Genomic DNA, 15,533 nt, shown 5'->3' with positions numbered 1-15,533 from the left:
AAACTGAATATTATTCACAACTTTATTATCTGTTACTCACAGCATAAGCAGGTTCTGTTCACTAAAGTAGACGTGTGCGCGTCTATTAAGTAGAGCGCACAGTCAGCAGCTCACGTCACGTGTGATTTCGCGGCCGCGAATATAGCATTATATGAAGACAAAAATGACATTTTTCGGTGAATTACACCTTATGAATGCAGTACGTGACTTTTTTAACATCATTTGGAGGTGTCCATGTTGCTGAGCTACGTGTGTGAAACAATGAAAAGACTCGTGGAGCCGCCTTTTCTTCTCTCCTGAACTTGAAAATATGATTGGCAGAATCGTAGAAATGCTGGATTAAGATCGTCTAGGGGGTTGAATGGAGATCGCGATCTTTTTTTGATTAGTTGTGCAGCTCTATTCTGTAGACTCTCCAAAACAAATATTGCTTAAGGGGCTAATAATATTGACCTTAAAATGGTTATAAACATTATTCATTTTATTCTAGCCAAAATAAAGCAAATAAGACTTTCTCCAGAAGAAAAGATATTATCAAATATTATATGAAACATCACCCCAGAGTGGATGTAAACATCCCCAACAGCACACAAGGCTTAACTGAGCTATTTTGTTCTGCTTGTGTTCATCAGATGGAGGAAGAGGCTGAGCGTTTACGGCAGCCACCTGTAAAGCCTGAGCCGGAGGAGGAGCGAGAGCACAAACCCTCACGAGAAGAGCGAGACCGCGAGCGAGGCCGAGACAGAGACCGACGCAAGGCTCCTGTAGAAACACACACTCACGTTCATGCTCATGTTCACACTCACGTTCATGCTAACATCCCGTCTGACGATGATGTGGAGGAAGGAGAGGAGATCGAGGACGAGGAGGAGCCCAAACCTTGCCTCAAACCCACTATGAGGCCCATCACAGCGGCACCCTCGGTGTCTTCAGCCAGCGGAAACGCCACGCCGAACACTCCCAGAGAAGAGTCACCCTGCGGCATCATCATCCCACATGAGAACTCGCCACAGGAGATGCTGCTTCCGGAAGAGAACAGGCCCAAGATCGGCCTCAGCCTCAAACTGGGTGAGTCTGACTGCACCTCAACTTATCTTTATCTCTATAGCGCTTTTACAATGTAGATCGTGTCAAAGCAGATCTTCTAGTAAATTAAAACTGCTTCAGTCTAGTTTTCAAAGTTGAAGTTCAGTTCAGTGTATTAATGTAAATGTCACTGCTGTAAGTCCAAACACTGAAGAGCAAATCCACCAATGCACAGCTCCACAAGTCCCAAACCAAGCAAGCCAGTGGTGAGGAGAGTTATAAGTCAACCCCCCTCCCCCCAATCTCAGTAGGGTGTTTTCACATCTCTAGTTTAAAGAGTCACGAAACACCAAAACACATGTGTTTAAGCTGTTGACAGTCGTATATGTTTCCCACACTGCTAAAAACACTAATAGAACACATATATCTTACTAAAAAGTGAAAATTGGTTGTTTTTGCGTTATTTCGTGCAAATTCGTACTCCCGGTTTGAAACTAATTTTGAAGTTGCGTAACGGTTATGAGATCATAGCGTGTATTCCAGCGTGTGGACTGGACGTCTGTACCTGGGAGTCCCGTATTACATCTTTGAGTGTGTTGCATTCATTCATGAGTATGGCTTGGTTCAAACCAATCAGCGCGCTCTATTATAAATGCGCTGCAACTTCATTAATATGCATGCTAGCTTTCTTAGACTGTACCTGAAACAGTGTTCAGCCGGCGGAGAGACGACACATGCATGTTTCCAAAAGTTGTGGGAAAAGAATAAGAATTGTTTCGAGATATGGGTCGCCAGAGTTGCTTTCATAATGTGAAGGTTTTGTTTTCATTTTCTCTATGAGACGCTGCTAGACTTCTGAACATTTTTTACTCGAGCATTTCTCATCAATAGTGAGATCCGGATTTGCTGCTCGTCTCCTTTAAAAAAGACGCAGCTCCAGTGTGTGGTTATTATCCTGTCTACAGATTCGGTAAGTGTGTGCGATCAGTGCCCTTTCTTTGTTCATTCAGATGGCAAAGTTATAGTTGATATGGTCAGCAGTACTCTTTCAGTGTTTAAAGACAGACCTTAGTCAAAATGATTTCTAAGTTACTTAGTTTACAGTACGTTAATATCACTACAATATTGAAAGATCCGCTGTAAATGCTGCTCTCTGAGTGGAAACACGTGAACACTGTAAGCAAACTTTTGTCGACCGTCGTGTTGACCGTCGTCAGTTTCATGGCCCTTTAAAAAGTCTGGAAAGTTTCCAGCTTTGTTTTGGTTTGGGAGTGTGGAGTGACGAAAGAGACAAGGGTTTGAAAGAATGCTAATGCTACATTGCTAATGTAATGTTAATAGCCTAATGCAAATCTTGCATTTATGCTAATAAACAAATGATCAAAAGAAATATGCTAATGCAATTCAAATGAATAAAATATTAATTGGTGTTTACTTTAAACTTATTAAAAATATATATTTATATTGTTCAGTTATAATGGTAGTGATATATATAATGAATTATATAAATTTTTTTTTGTCGATTAATCTTGTAGCTAAAAAGTATCGGTTCAGGCACCGTTTTGGCACCGGTACCATTTTAAAAGTATAGATTTAGCACCGGTATCGAATATTAACATACTGTAAACTTACTGTAAATCATTTTGACTAAAGTCTGTCTTTAAACACTGAAAGAGTACTGCCATCTAAATAAACATAAATAAACAACATTGGTGTGATCAGCCTTACTAAATTCGTAGGCACAGGACATCCAACACGTACTGGAACCGCGTCTTTTCTTTTTCTTTTTTTTTTCTTTTTTTTTTTTTTAATAGTTGACAAGCAGCAAATCTGTATTTCACCATTTCCAGATGTGAAAAGCTCTCAGGTAAAAATGTTTCTTAATACAAACATTTATGTTGCATGCACTGTAAATCCACATGCAAGTCCAGCTGTGCTCTCATAGCGGGGAAATGAAAACAAAACCATTACAAAAACATTACACTGACGACCTGACGACAAACAAATCTTTTTCTTCCACTTGTTTTAATTATAGTTGGCAACACAATGTGGCGTCGCTCTGCCCTCTGAACACTGTAACAGGTAAAAACAGTCTACATATTATACATATTAATGAATATTAATTACTCACAATCGAGCGCGCTGATTGGTTTGAACCAAGTCTATCTCTTGAATCATGCTAAAAACTTAAAGATGTCATTGTGTACCAGCCAGTACTGATAGCTAGTCTCCATGCTGGAATTTACACAAGGATCTAATCGGCGGGACGTGTCGTTTTTACAGACCTTCTCATATTTGTCGTAGTTGCCGACCTTCTCATCAATGAGGCACTATCACACTGGTGCTTTTTGGATACCATAAAAATAGACTTTATTCTCCATAATAAAGCAGAGAAAGTGCAGAGCAGACCTCAGAGCATTCTGAAGTCTCTCCTGGACAATTCCTAAAGACTTGTTTTCCACAATCTTTATAGAGATTATTTGACACATCCCTAGGTGTCTCATTTTAACTCCTGACCATCCTTGGATAAGTTTTTCTCAGGTGGTTCTGTTATTTTTGGCTCTCAGCCCACTAGCTCATGTCAACATAAGCAACAGCTTTTCCAGAGAGGTCACTTTATTGATGCCACTTATGCAAAAGGACTGTTTACATTGTCATGATGGTACATTAACTTGATAATGTGTTACTCACTCTAGCTTCTGACATATATAGCTTCATATGAGTATTTAACATATATAATCAGTGCTTTACGTATTAGCATAGCCTTCTCTCAGGCCGTACTCCCGTCCCCCCTCCCGTCTCCCACGACGGCCCGCACTCACACCACAAACGGGCCTCGGCACGCTTAGGTCATCGCTGCTGCGCTGTTCAGTAGAGAAGCGCTCTCGCTCAGCACAGTGGACATTTCTTTAGTTGTATCGCTTTAGTCTTTAGGGATGTGGTGACACGCAGTCAGATATTTCGCTGAACAGATCCGCCACTTTTGGCGCTCATAAACAATCATAAAGCTCTCGTGCTGCAGGAATGAGGAGGTTTGCTGAAGGTGCAGCTGTCAAGCTGTGAGGAGTTCTCGTCTTTAATAAACTACGGCAGTTTGCGTTCACTGAACAGTAAGAATGATTAATAAATCCATATGTAACAGCCCCTTAAAAGTCACGTCTCGCTTTCAGTTTCGGGCTTTGGCGCGTTTTGCACTCACACACAAGCGTACCGCGCCAAAGCCCAAGTGAACCGCACTCAGGCCCGCCTCTTCCAACTGGGCCAGGGCTGGCCAAGTGAACAGTGCTTGAGCCCGATTCAGCGCACTCACACTTCTCAAACGATCCGGGTAACAGGCCTGGGCACGGTACGGATGGCATAGTGTGAGTAGGCCCTTAGTGTTGTTCCTGTGCAGGCTTCTCATCTTACACAGACCCAGTTTAGCCTGTTTTATGTTTACTGTATACTTTTTTCAAAATGAGAGAATAAAAAATACTTTCCTCAGATGCAGCTTTAAAATTAGTTTTAAACCGGAAGAAGGAATTTGCTTGAAATAACGAAAAAAAAAAACTTTTTCACTTTTTATTGAAATATATGTGTCCTGATAATGTTTATAGCAGCATAGGATACATATCTGACTGTCAACATCTTAAGAAATGTGTTTTGGTGTTTTTATGACCCTTTAAAAATAATTAAATTCATATTTATCGCAGCAAAATTAAATAATTATAATTTTTTACCACTTATCCGGGGCCGGGTCACGTGGGCAGTAATCTTAGAAGAGAGCCCCAGACTTCCCTCTACTCAGACACTTCCTCCAGCTTCTCCGTGGGGCATCCCGAGGCGTTTCCAGCCGAGGGCCATAGTCCTTCAGGCATGTGTCCTGGGTCTTCCCTGAGGCCTCCTCCTAGTGGGACATGCTTGGAACACCTCCCTAGGTAGGCGTCCTGGAGGCATCCTAAACAGATGCCTGAACCACCTCAGCTGACTTCTCTCGATGTGGAGGAGCAGCGGCCCTACTCCGAGCTCCTCCCGGATGACAGAGCTCCTCACACTATCCATAAGGGTGCGCCCTGCCACCCATCGAAGGAAACTCATTTTGGCTTTTTGTATCTGAGATCTTATCCTTTCACTCATGACCCAAAGCCCATGACCATAGGTGAGATTAGGAACAAGGATTGACAGGTAAATCAAGAGCTTTGCCGTTTGGCACCGCTCCTTCTTTACCACAATGAACCAGTACATTGATGCAATTCTGCTGCCGCTGCACCAATCCTCCTATCGATCGTTTCATCCTTCCCTCACTCGTGACCAAAACCCCAACCTGGCTCTTGGAAATATCACAATGTCAGTTTTAGTATTGTGCAGCCCTACCCTCAACTTACCCCTAACTAGTAATCTCCAGTCATGGCTTTATTGATGTTTATTATGTGATATTTGGTTCATCAGGTTCATCAGGCAGTCCTGGGCAGCCCAGCGTAGCCAAGCGGAAGAAGCTGCCGGTGGAGAGTGTCTTCAACCGCTTCGATGACGATGAAGTAGACGAGGCGCCGAGGAAGAGGAAGCTGGTGCCGTTAGATTATGAGGACGAGGAGAAAGCGGTAGACGGAGCAACCGTGGCCGGAGGTAAAGGTGTGAACACTGAGGAGAAACGCAAACACATCAAGAGTCTGATCGAGAAAATCCCCACTGCCAAACCAGAGCTCTTCAACTACCCGCTCGACTGGTCCGTCGTCGACACGGTGAGTGTGTGTGTGTGGTGACAGGTAAATGTGGTTTACAGGGACACAAAGATGTATAATGTCATGCATATGACTTAGTTGTATTCTATTAAGGTGGTTTACAGGGTCACACCTCATGTCTTTCTAATTCAAAACACTTAAAAATGTTATACTCAAATGTCCCTACAGGTTTAGTGTTAGGGTTGGGTTAAGGGGTAGGGCCATATCATTTGTGTGTGTGTGTGGAGGATATAGTCTTATAGTCTTCATTACACAGAAACTCAAAGATAAAGTTTGGTTTAACTTGAAAATTGCATTATGTAGCTGGTAAACTATAAAATCAGTTTAAGATGATAAAATAAAGTGATTCCCTTTATATTTTTTTAAGGAATGTCACGTTTTCCCTGTTTTAACGATAAGTTGGTCAATTAAACTAAGTTGATCAGCTAATTAAAATGAGTTCTGCATTACTAAAATTCAATGGAACTATTAAAACACAATCCTCAAAAATACAGTAAAATAAAATTCAATGGGATGATTATTTAATATAACTTGTGTTTTTGAATATGTGATCCTTCACAGGCTCTTATGGAGAAGCGCATTCGACCGTGGATCAACAAGAAGATCGTAGAGTACATCGGTGAGGAAGAAGCCACATTAGTTGACTTTGTTTGCTCCAAGGTAAGTCAAGCTTCTTCATTAGACGTGATTAATTATGGTGGCTTGAAAAGCCAACATACTGTTATCTCACTTAAACTTATTATTATTCTGCTTCTTCTTCTTCTTTCTTCTGAGACTAATTTTAAAGTCTATCTTCTCCTAACCCTTTCAAGCTTCATACCTCAAACTTTCGTCAAACCTTCAAACTGGTCTGACTCGGGTTGCTATATCTTTTCCGACTGATCCGACTTTCGGTTTTCCGAAAAACGACCCGGAAAATTCCCAAAATTCCCATTGACTTAACATTGGGTCAAACTTTGTCACCTCATAACTCTGCATCAGACTGTCCTACAGACTTCTAACTGGGCTCATTTAACTCAGTCTAGCCAGCAGCCAATAACTGATGACCTTTAAACTTACTAGCCACTCCCTAGCAACCACTTTTGGCACCCTAGCAACTGTCCCATAGACTTCCATTGTAAAAGACTGCCATTGACTTAACATTGAGTCAACCTTTGTGAGCTCATAACTCTGCATCAGACTGTCCTACAGACTAGAGTCAGGCCTCATTCAACTCAGTCTAGTCAGTAGCCAATCACTGATGGCCTTTAGACTTACTAGCCACTCCCTAGCAACCACTTATGGCACCCTAGCAACTGTCCCGTAGACTTCCATTCAAAAGACTCTCATTGACTTAACATGGGATCAAACTTTGTGAGCTCATAACTCTGCATCAGACTGTCATACAGACTAATGGCTGAGCTCATTTAACTCAGACTACCAAACTGCCAATAACTGATGAGCTTTTAACTTTCTAGCCACACCCCTAACTACCACATACTGCACCCTAGCAACTGTCCCGTAGACTTCCATTACAAAAGACTCTCATTGACTTAACATGGGATCAAACTTTGTGAGCTCATAACTCAGCATCAGACTGTCATAGAGACTAATGGCTGAGCTCATTTAACTCAGTCTAGCCAGCAGCCAATCACTGATGGCCTTTTAACTTTCTAGCCACACCCCTAACTACCACATACTGCACCCTAGCAACTGTCCTATAGAATGTAATTAGCTGTGCTATCAAATGCTTATAAATCTAACATACTAATGACATGCCAATCATGCTAGCAACATACTACTCATATGCTAATCATGCTAATGACATGCTAACTCATACTGGAAACATGCTAATGACATGCTAATTTGAACTAGAATCATGCTAGTAACATGCTAATTCATACTAGACTCATGTTAATAACTGGCCTACATGCATATCTTTGCATAGCAGTGTCCTATTGACTTGGGGGATGGCTCATCTGACTCAGACAACCAATGAGCATCTCAATATGATAATAAAGCTCACAAGCCACGCCCCCAAATTGATTCCATAGACTTTCATTAAAATAGGCCAAGATGCATATCTTTGCATAGCAGTGTCATAGAGACAAGGGGGTTGGTTCATTTGACTAAGACAACCAACCACATTCAAGTTCACTCTGTAACCTCGCCCATAGCAACAAAACAGAGTACCCTAGCAACCATTCATCAACAGCTATATCTCAGCATCAGAACATCGTAGAGACTTGGAGATTGGCTCGTTTGACTCATGCTAGCATACGGAACTTCCTATATGCTACACATGCTAGCAGTGACTAGCTACATGCTAATATTGACTAGCCAAGTACTGTAACTTGCTAGAAATGCTTACTAAGTATAAATGTTTTATCAAGCATGTATGTGAGGCTTGCCTAGTAACCAACCAGGGTACCCTAGCAACTGCCTAGCAACCACCCAAACTACCCTAGCAACCGCCTAGCAACGGCCTAGTAATGCCTTAGTAAGGGCCTAGCGACCACTAAGGACACCCTAGCAACCGCCTAGCAACGCCTTAGCAACCACTCAGAATACCTTAGCAACCACCTAGCAACACCTTAGCAACCACCTAGCAACCACTTGGGACACCTTAGCAACCGCCTAGCAACACCTTAGCAACCACCTAGGAACCACTTAGGACACCCTAGCAACCGCCTAGCAACACCTTAGCAACCACCTAGCAACACCTTAGCAACCACCTAGCAACCACTTAGGACACCTTAGCAACCACCTAGCAACACCTTAGCAACCACCTAGCAACCACTCAGAACACCCTAGCAACTGCTTAGCAACGCCTTAGCAACCACCAAGCAACCACTCAGGACACCCTAGCAACCACCTAGCAACACCTTAGCAACCACCTAGCAACCACTCAGGACACCCAAGCAACCACCTAGCAACGCCTTAGCAACCACTCAGAATACCCTAGCAACCGCCTAGCAACACCTTAGCAACCACCTAGCAACCACTTAGGACACCCTAGCAACCGCCTAGCAACACCTTAGCATCCACCTAGCAACACCTTAGCAACCACCTAGCAACCACTTAGGACACCTTTGCAACCACCTAGCAACACCTTAGCAACCACCTAGCAACCACTCAGAACACCCTAGCAACCGCCTAGCAAGACCTTAGCAACCATCTAGCAACCACTTAGGACACCCTAGCAACCGTCTAGCAACACCTTAGCAACCACCTAGCAACACCTTAGCAACCACCAAGCAACCACTTAGGATACCTTAGCAACCACCTAGCAACACCTTAGCAACCACTCAGAACACCCTAGCAACCGCCTAGCAACACCTTAGCAACAACCTAGCAACCACTCAGAATACCCTAGCGACCACCTTGCAACACCTTAGTAACCACTAAGCAACTAGTCAGAACACCTTAGCAACTGCCTAGCACCACCTTAGCAACCACCTAGCAACCACTCAAAACACCCTAGCAACCGTCTAGCAACACCTTAGCAACCACCTAGCAACTAGTCAGACCACCTTAGCAACTGCCTGGCACCACCTTAGCAACCACTTAAAACACCCTAGCAACCGCCTAGTAAAATGCTAATTCATGCTAGAATTATGCTAACAACATGCTAATTCATGCTAGAATCATACTAGTAACATGCTAATTTATGCTAGATTTATGCTAACAACATGCTAATTCATGCTAGAATCATGCTAGTAACATGCTAATTCATGCTAGAATCATGCTAACATGCTAATTCATGTAAGAATCATGCTACTAACATGCTAATTCATGCTAGAATTATCCAAGTAGCATGCTAATTCATGCTAGAATCATGCTAGTAACATGCTAATTCATGCTAGAATCACGCTAACAACATGCTAATTCATGTTAGAAACATGCTAGTAACTTGCTAATTCATGCTAGAATCATGCTAACGACATGCTAATTCATGTAAGAATCATGCTACTAACATGCTAATTCATGCTAGTAATATGTTACCTCAAGCTAAAATCATACTAACATGCTATTTACACTTTAAAACCACTTCAAACTTTCAGATTCTGCTTTTCAAGCCACCATAAAGTTTGTCCTCAAACTTTACTATCTAGTTATACCATTGTTATTCCTTTTTCATAAAGACATATAAGACATTCTTATGCCGTTCAAGATTAATTTCACTGTAATAAACTGCCTAAATTGAAAAAGGTGTATGATTCGCTTCGTTAAGTAGCTGCTAGGAAATTTTACCTAAACTGCAAAGAAATGACAAGTAGCATAGCATCTCAGAACAAACAACAACGTTATAATGCTGTGTTCACGCCAGACCTGGAGCGCGCGGATAAATCGCGCTATTTGCACGTAAATTGGCGCGTGAACATTTGAAATGAAGCGTGAAGCGTGAAACCCCGCTTCATTAGCGTGTCAAATTCACTTCAGAACAGACGTGAACTCGCTTATTGGGCGGGGCTTTTGCCTGCCCGGTGACTCTAGCTTCGTTGCCAAATGGCTAACATGGATTTTATGACGAAAATAACAAGGTTTTATGTGTTTTATGAAGACTGAAGAACAGCGTCGATACATTTAGTGCCGTGCCCAGTTTGATGAACGTTTTGTCGGTTTCGCCTGGAGGATTTCCCCCGGGACACCGACAACAGGTGATACGTCACAATCACACCCCCACAAGAGCAAGCTCCTAATTGGTTAACGCGGCGCGAATGTCCGCTGAAGATTTTCAAACTCAAGACTCGTGTGAAACCCGCGTTAAACACGTCAAACGCGCAAAACGCTCAATCCACATCGGGTCATTCGCGACATCTGCAGGATGTCTATTCGCGCGTTTGCATTGACTTAACATGTAAATCACTCACGCTTGACGCACGTTCCGTGTCTGGTGTGAACGCAGCAAAACACAGGTTTGTTCTTCGTCTGCTTGTTTGGTTCTATTTTTCTGTGATTTCACTGCTTTTCATAAGCTTTTTGCACAGGAGATGTAGGATTACCTTTGTTTACTTTGGCTAATTACTAGGCCCACACAGAATCTGCGCGCGCAGATGTTTAGCCCATCATTGATTCTGTTTATTTACTTGTGTAATATTTTTGTCTTTTATTAGATATATTATATAAGGCTGCATTTACACTGCAGATCTTTTAAAAGTGACTCGTATTTGATCGTCTGCATTTACACAGCACATGGCAAATGCGCAATGACCAGGAAAAATAGAGCGGGCGCTGACTAACAGCTGATAATTAAAGAGTGCTCTTTGCTCTAATCCTGTATGTAATCTGCAGCTTTTGACAAGCTGTTTTACTATAGTTTGACAGAAAGGTTCTCATTTGTCTATCCTCTTAAGATATATAGGCTTTATAAACCTTTAGGCATCTTAATTTAATGTCCATGTCGTGATTTATGCACGTGTTGTAGCTATGCACTAGTTTTATATTAGTTTATATTGGTTGCGTGGTGGACATTGCGCTCTCTCGCTCGCATTAACATGCTTAAATACCTGTGCTATATGACAATATAATGCTGTTCAAGCCCTTGTGTGTGAGATTTAAGGTTTGTGACTCTGCTGAAGTCTGTTCTGAAATGAAAGTGTCAGACTTGACGTCATTCGCTGTGGTTTTTAATGGCGCGCGACTCATATTGACAGGTGAAAATCCAATCTACCTGCTTACACTGCAGACACGAGGACACAGATCTGATGCATATCGGATACATTTCCACATATGATCGAGGCCTGAATCTGATTTGAGTAAATCAGTATCCATGTGATTTGTTCCTGCTTACACAAACATTCGCCATATTCGATCTGTGCCACATGGGAGAACAGAATCGGAATTGAGTCACTTGAACAGTGCAGTGTAAACGCAGCCAAAGAGACTTGCTTTCTTTACTAATAAAGTGGATCTAATTGGATTTGCATTATGAACATTAGGTAACAGCTAAAAAGGTATTACTTTTATTTCATATACTTAGGTGTTAGTTATGATACTCCCAAAATCATTCCGCATAAATCTGCAGATGTTTACCACAAATCTGCGCAGAAATCGCACAAAATGTCCACAGATTCCGTCTGGCCCTACTCATTACTCAATTGTGGACCCTTTCCACAAGACTGTTATGCTGCATTTAACAGTCAACGGCATCTTAAATACTTTAAAGCAGGGGTCACCAAACTTGTTCCTGGAGGGCCGGTGTCCTGCAGATTTTCGCTCCAACCCTAATCAAACACACCTGAACAAGCTAATCAAGGTCTTACTAGGTATACTTAAAACACCCAGGCAGGCGTGTTGAGGCAAGTTGGAGCTAAACCCTGCAGGGACACCGGCCCTCCAGGACCAGGCTTGGTGACCCCTGCTTTACAGTGTTTAATATTTATATATTTTTAAATATATTTATGTATGCATGTATTTATCCTTGGATCAAAAACGTATAAAAAAACAAATTACCACTTGTGCAAGGTGTTTGTAATGCAGTGTTTATAGGAGCAGGACAGTGAAAAGTAAAAAAAGATTAGAGTAAAGTGCAATGTGACCAGGGATTAAGAGCTCGATTAGTTAGCCCGGGTGTGTCTGATTGGGGTTGGAGTTTGCAGGACACCGGCCCTCTAAGACTGAGTTTGGGCACCCCTGCTTTGAATCCTGTGGTTGATTTGTAACTCTCAGTAACTCTGCTGAAGACTTTTCCACTGATGATTTCTGTTGTTTTCAGGTCATGGCCCACAGCACACCACAGGGCATCTTGGATGACGTTGCAATGGTAAGTTTGGTTTCATTGCATCATTTTAAAGCTTCTGATCAGTAATGTAAAACACAACATGACCTAACACAGTGCATATCAATGGATTTGGTCTTGAGACCCACATTGTCCTATTTCCTATTTTTTTATATACAGTTGGAGACAAAATGATTTCAAATATTTCCCAAGTGATGTTAAGAAATTTTTTTATTTTTTATTTTTATTTAAACATGATAGTTTGTCTTGGACTAGATAATAATTAGCTAAATACACTCACCGGCCACTTTATTAGGTACACCTTACTAGTTCCGAGTTGGACCCACTTTTGCCTTCAGAACTGCCTTAATCTAATCGTGTCATAGATTTACCAAGCTACTGGAAATATTCCTTAGAGATTTTGCTCCATATTGACATGATAGCATCACACATTTGTTGGCTGCACATCCATGATGCAAATCTCCCGTTCCACCACATCCCAAAGGTGCTCTATTGGATTGAGCTCTGGTGACTGTGGAGGCCATTTGAGTACAGTGAACTCATTGTCATGTTCAGGAAACCAGTCTGAGATGATTCACGCTTTATGACATGGTGTGTTATCCTGCTGGAAGTAGCCAACAGAAGATGAGTACACTGTGGTCATAAAGGGATGGACATGGTCAGCAACAATACTCAGGTGTGCCAAGAAAATATCCCCCACACCATTACACCACCACCACCACCAGCAGCAGCCTGAACTGTTGATACAAGGCAGGATGGATCCATGCTTTCATGCTGTTGGCGCCAAATTCTGAGCCGAGCATCCGAATGTGTCAGCAGAAATGGAGACTCATCAGAGCAGGCAACGTTTCTCCAATCTTCTATTGTCCAGTTTTGGTAAGTCTGTGTGAATTGTAGCCTCAGTTTCCTGTTCTTAGCTGACAGGAGCGGCACCCGGTGTGGTCTTCTGCTGCTGTAGCCCATCCGCCTCAAGGTTGGACATGTGGTGTGTTCAGAGATGCTCTTCTGCAGACCTCGGTTGTAGCGAGTGCTTATTTGAGTTACTGTTGCCTTTCCATCAGCTGTTGGCCATTCTCCTCTGACCTCTGGCATCAACAAGGCATTTGCGCCCACAGAACTGCCGCTCACTAAATATTTCCTCTTTGTTGGACCATTCTCTGTAAACCCTAGAGATGGTTGTGCGTGAAAATCCCAGTAGATCAGCAGTTTCTGAAATACTCAGACCAGCCCGCCTGGCACCAACAACCATTCAAAAGTCACTTAAATCCCCTTTCTTCCCCATTCTGATGCTCGGTTTGACCTGCAGCAGATCGTCTTGACCATGTCTACATGCCTAAATGAGTTGCTGCCATTTGATTGGCTGATTATAAATTTGCGTAAATGAGTCAGTTGGACAGGTGTACCTAATAAAGTGGCCGGTGAGTGTAATTGTAGTTGCATATGTCCATTTCATATGCAAATGTGGGTACAGCCAGACAAGACAACGGTTTAGATTGTGTTTGTATGACAACGGTGTGAAAATTCAACAATACTTAAAATTTTAAAACCGTAAAGTTCTATAGAACTGTTTCTAAAAAAAAAAGTTTCTAAAAAAAGAAAAAGATCATAGGAAATACTGGGAAATGTCCTTGCTCTGTTTAACATCTCTTAGGAAAAGAATTATTAATAATAATTATAAATACATATTAATTATTATTAATAATACTAACCATTAATGGTCTTCAACTGTATATCCTATTGAAGTGGCCACAATATCACACACACTCATGATTGCAATATATTGCATTAATATTCACATTTAATTAATAATGTTCCCTCAGGTGCTGGATGAGGAGGCCGAGGTCTTCATAGTTAAAATGTGGAGGTTATTGATTTATGAAACTGAAGCCAAGAAGATCGGACTTGGGAAATGAGCGAGCCTCGAACGCAGATGAACTTTGATTTTTACTTCCCGTTTGGGCAGGACGGCTCATCTCGGTCTTCAAAACAACAACAACAACAACAACGTGGGGAACTCCAGCATTTCCGAAAGCTTTGGAGTTGGTAAATATCGAGCGGTTTGATTTCTCATATCCCAGACGCCTCCCGAAAATAAACACAACATGCAGACTCTGATTTTGCAGCTACTGAGAGGAAGAGGTTCGTTTTCTCAGGGCCTTCCTGTTCAGTCGTTCTTAGTCGCGTCATGCTGCCCGTTGTTTGTAAAACCGTTACTGTATTGATTGCCAATCACATCTGGGTTGTGATTTTAGTTTTTGTTTGTTTCGGTCGCCCCCTCACTATCCGAACCAAAGAGTTTCCCCCCCACACACAGTTGTTTCGCTAAAAAACTAAACCAGTTGATCGAACCCCAACGCTGTTCAGAAGGCCTCGCCTGAAAAACGGATTGACATCAAAACGATTGTCTTTGTTTTTGTACTTATCAGTGGATGTGTTTTGAATAAAAGTGATTCTTTCTTTTTTTTTTTTTTTAGTAAAATTAATTTTCGTGTGTGGTTAATTCATGCCTGCACGTCCAACATCCCGTGAAGCTCTTTGAAATGTGCTTTTATTATTCAATGTTTGACATTAACTCAACTGAAACCTGAGGAGAGGGTGTGGCTGATCAGAGGTGGGTGGTAACGAGTGACATTTACTTGAGGAAAAGCTGAAATTTGGCGCCAGTTCTTCAGGAAGTGACGAGTTTATTCTCTTTGACTTGTTGGATGGAAACGCAGCTTTATTCGCTCGTCTTTTATGCGATAATCCAGTTTTGCACATCAGTTTTATTCACATCTTTGGATAAAAACAGCTTTTGTCTTTATATTAACTAAGAAAAAAAGCTTAAATAACTTTATTTTTGCCAATACATTCTCAGTTATGGTTTTTAAACAATGTTATAAAACATCGATTTACCTACGTTCCTACTCACCTATGGTCATGAGCTTTGGGTCATGACCGAAAGGATTAGATCTCGGATACAAGCGTCCGAAATGAGTTTCCTTTGAAGGGTGGCAGGGCACACTCTTATGGATAGGGTGAGGAGCTCTGACACCCGGGAGGAGCTCGGAGTAGAGCCGCTGCTC

At 42.0% G+C, this 15,533-nt stretch overlaps 1 protein-coding gene across 2 annotated transcripts in view; it reads left to right on the top strand.

Annotated features, from left to right (window-relative positions):
• rbm25b (RNA binding motif protein 25b) overlaps window positions 1-14,951 on the top strand; it is a 54,652-nt gene extending 39,701 nt beyond the window's left edge. The window contains exons 14-18 of one of the 2 annotated variants that reach the window (XM_009295006.4): window positions 633-1,068; window positions 5,455-5,747; window positions 6,309-6,407; window positions 12,445-12,492; window positions 14,289-14,951. In XM_009295006.4, the coding sequence (XP_009293281.1) occupies window positions 633-1,068; window positions 5,455-5,747; window positions 6,309-6,407; window positions 12,445-12,492; window positions 14,289-14,381 (969 nt within the window). In that variant the 3' untranslated portion in view covers window positions 14,382-14,951. 2 annotated transcript variants of the gene reach the window in all.
• Window positions 14,952-15,533: the final 582 nt, after the last annotated feature.

This window comes from Danio rerio, chromosome 20 (assembly GCF_049306965.1).
Source record: "Danio rerio strain Tuebingen ecotype United States chromosome 20, GRCz12tu, whole genome shotgun sequence".
Taxonomy (NCBI): Eukaryota; Metazoa; Chordata; class Actinopteri; order Cypriniformes; family Danionidae; genus Danio; species Danio rerio.
Note: the sequence above shows the minus strand (reverse complement) of the source record. Positions and strands in the feature narration are given on the sequence as shown.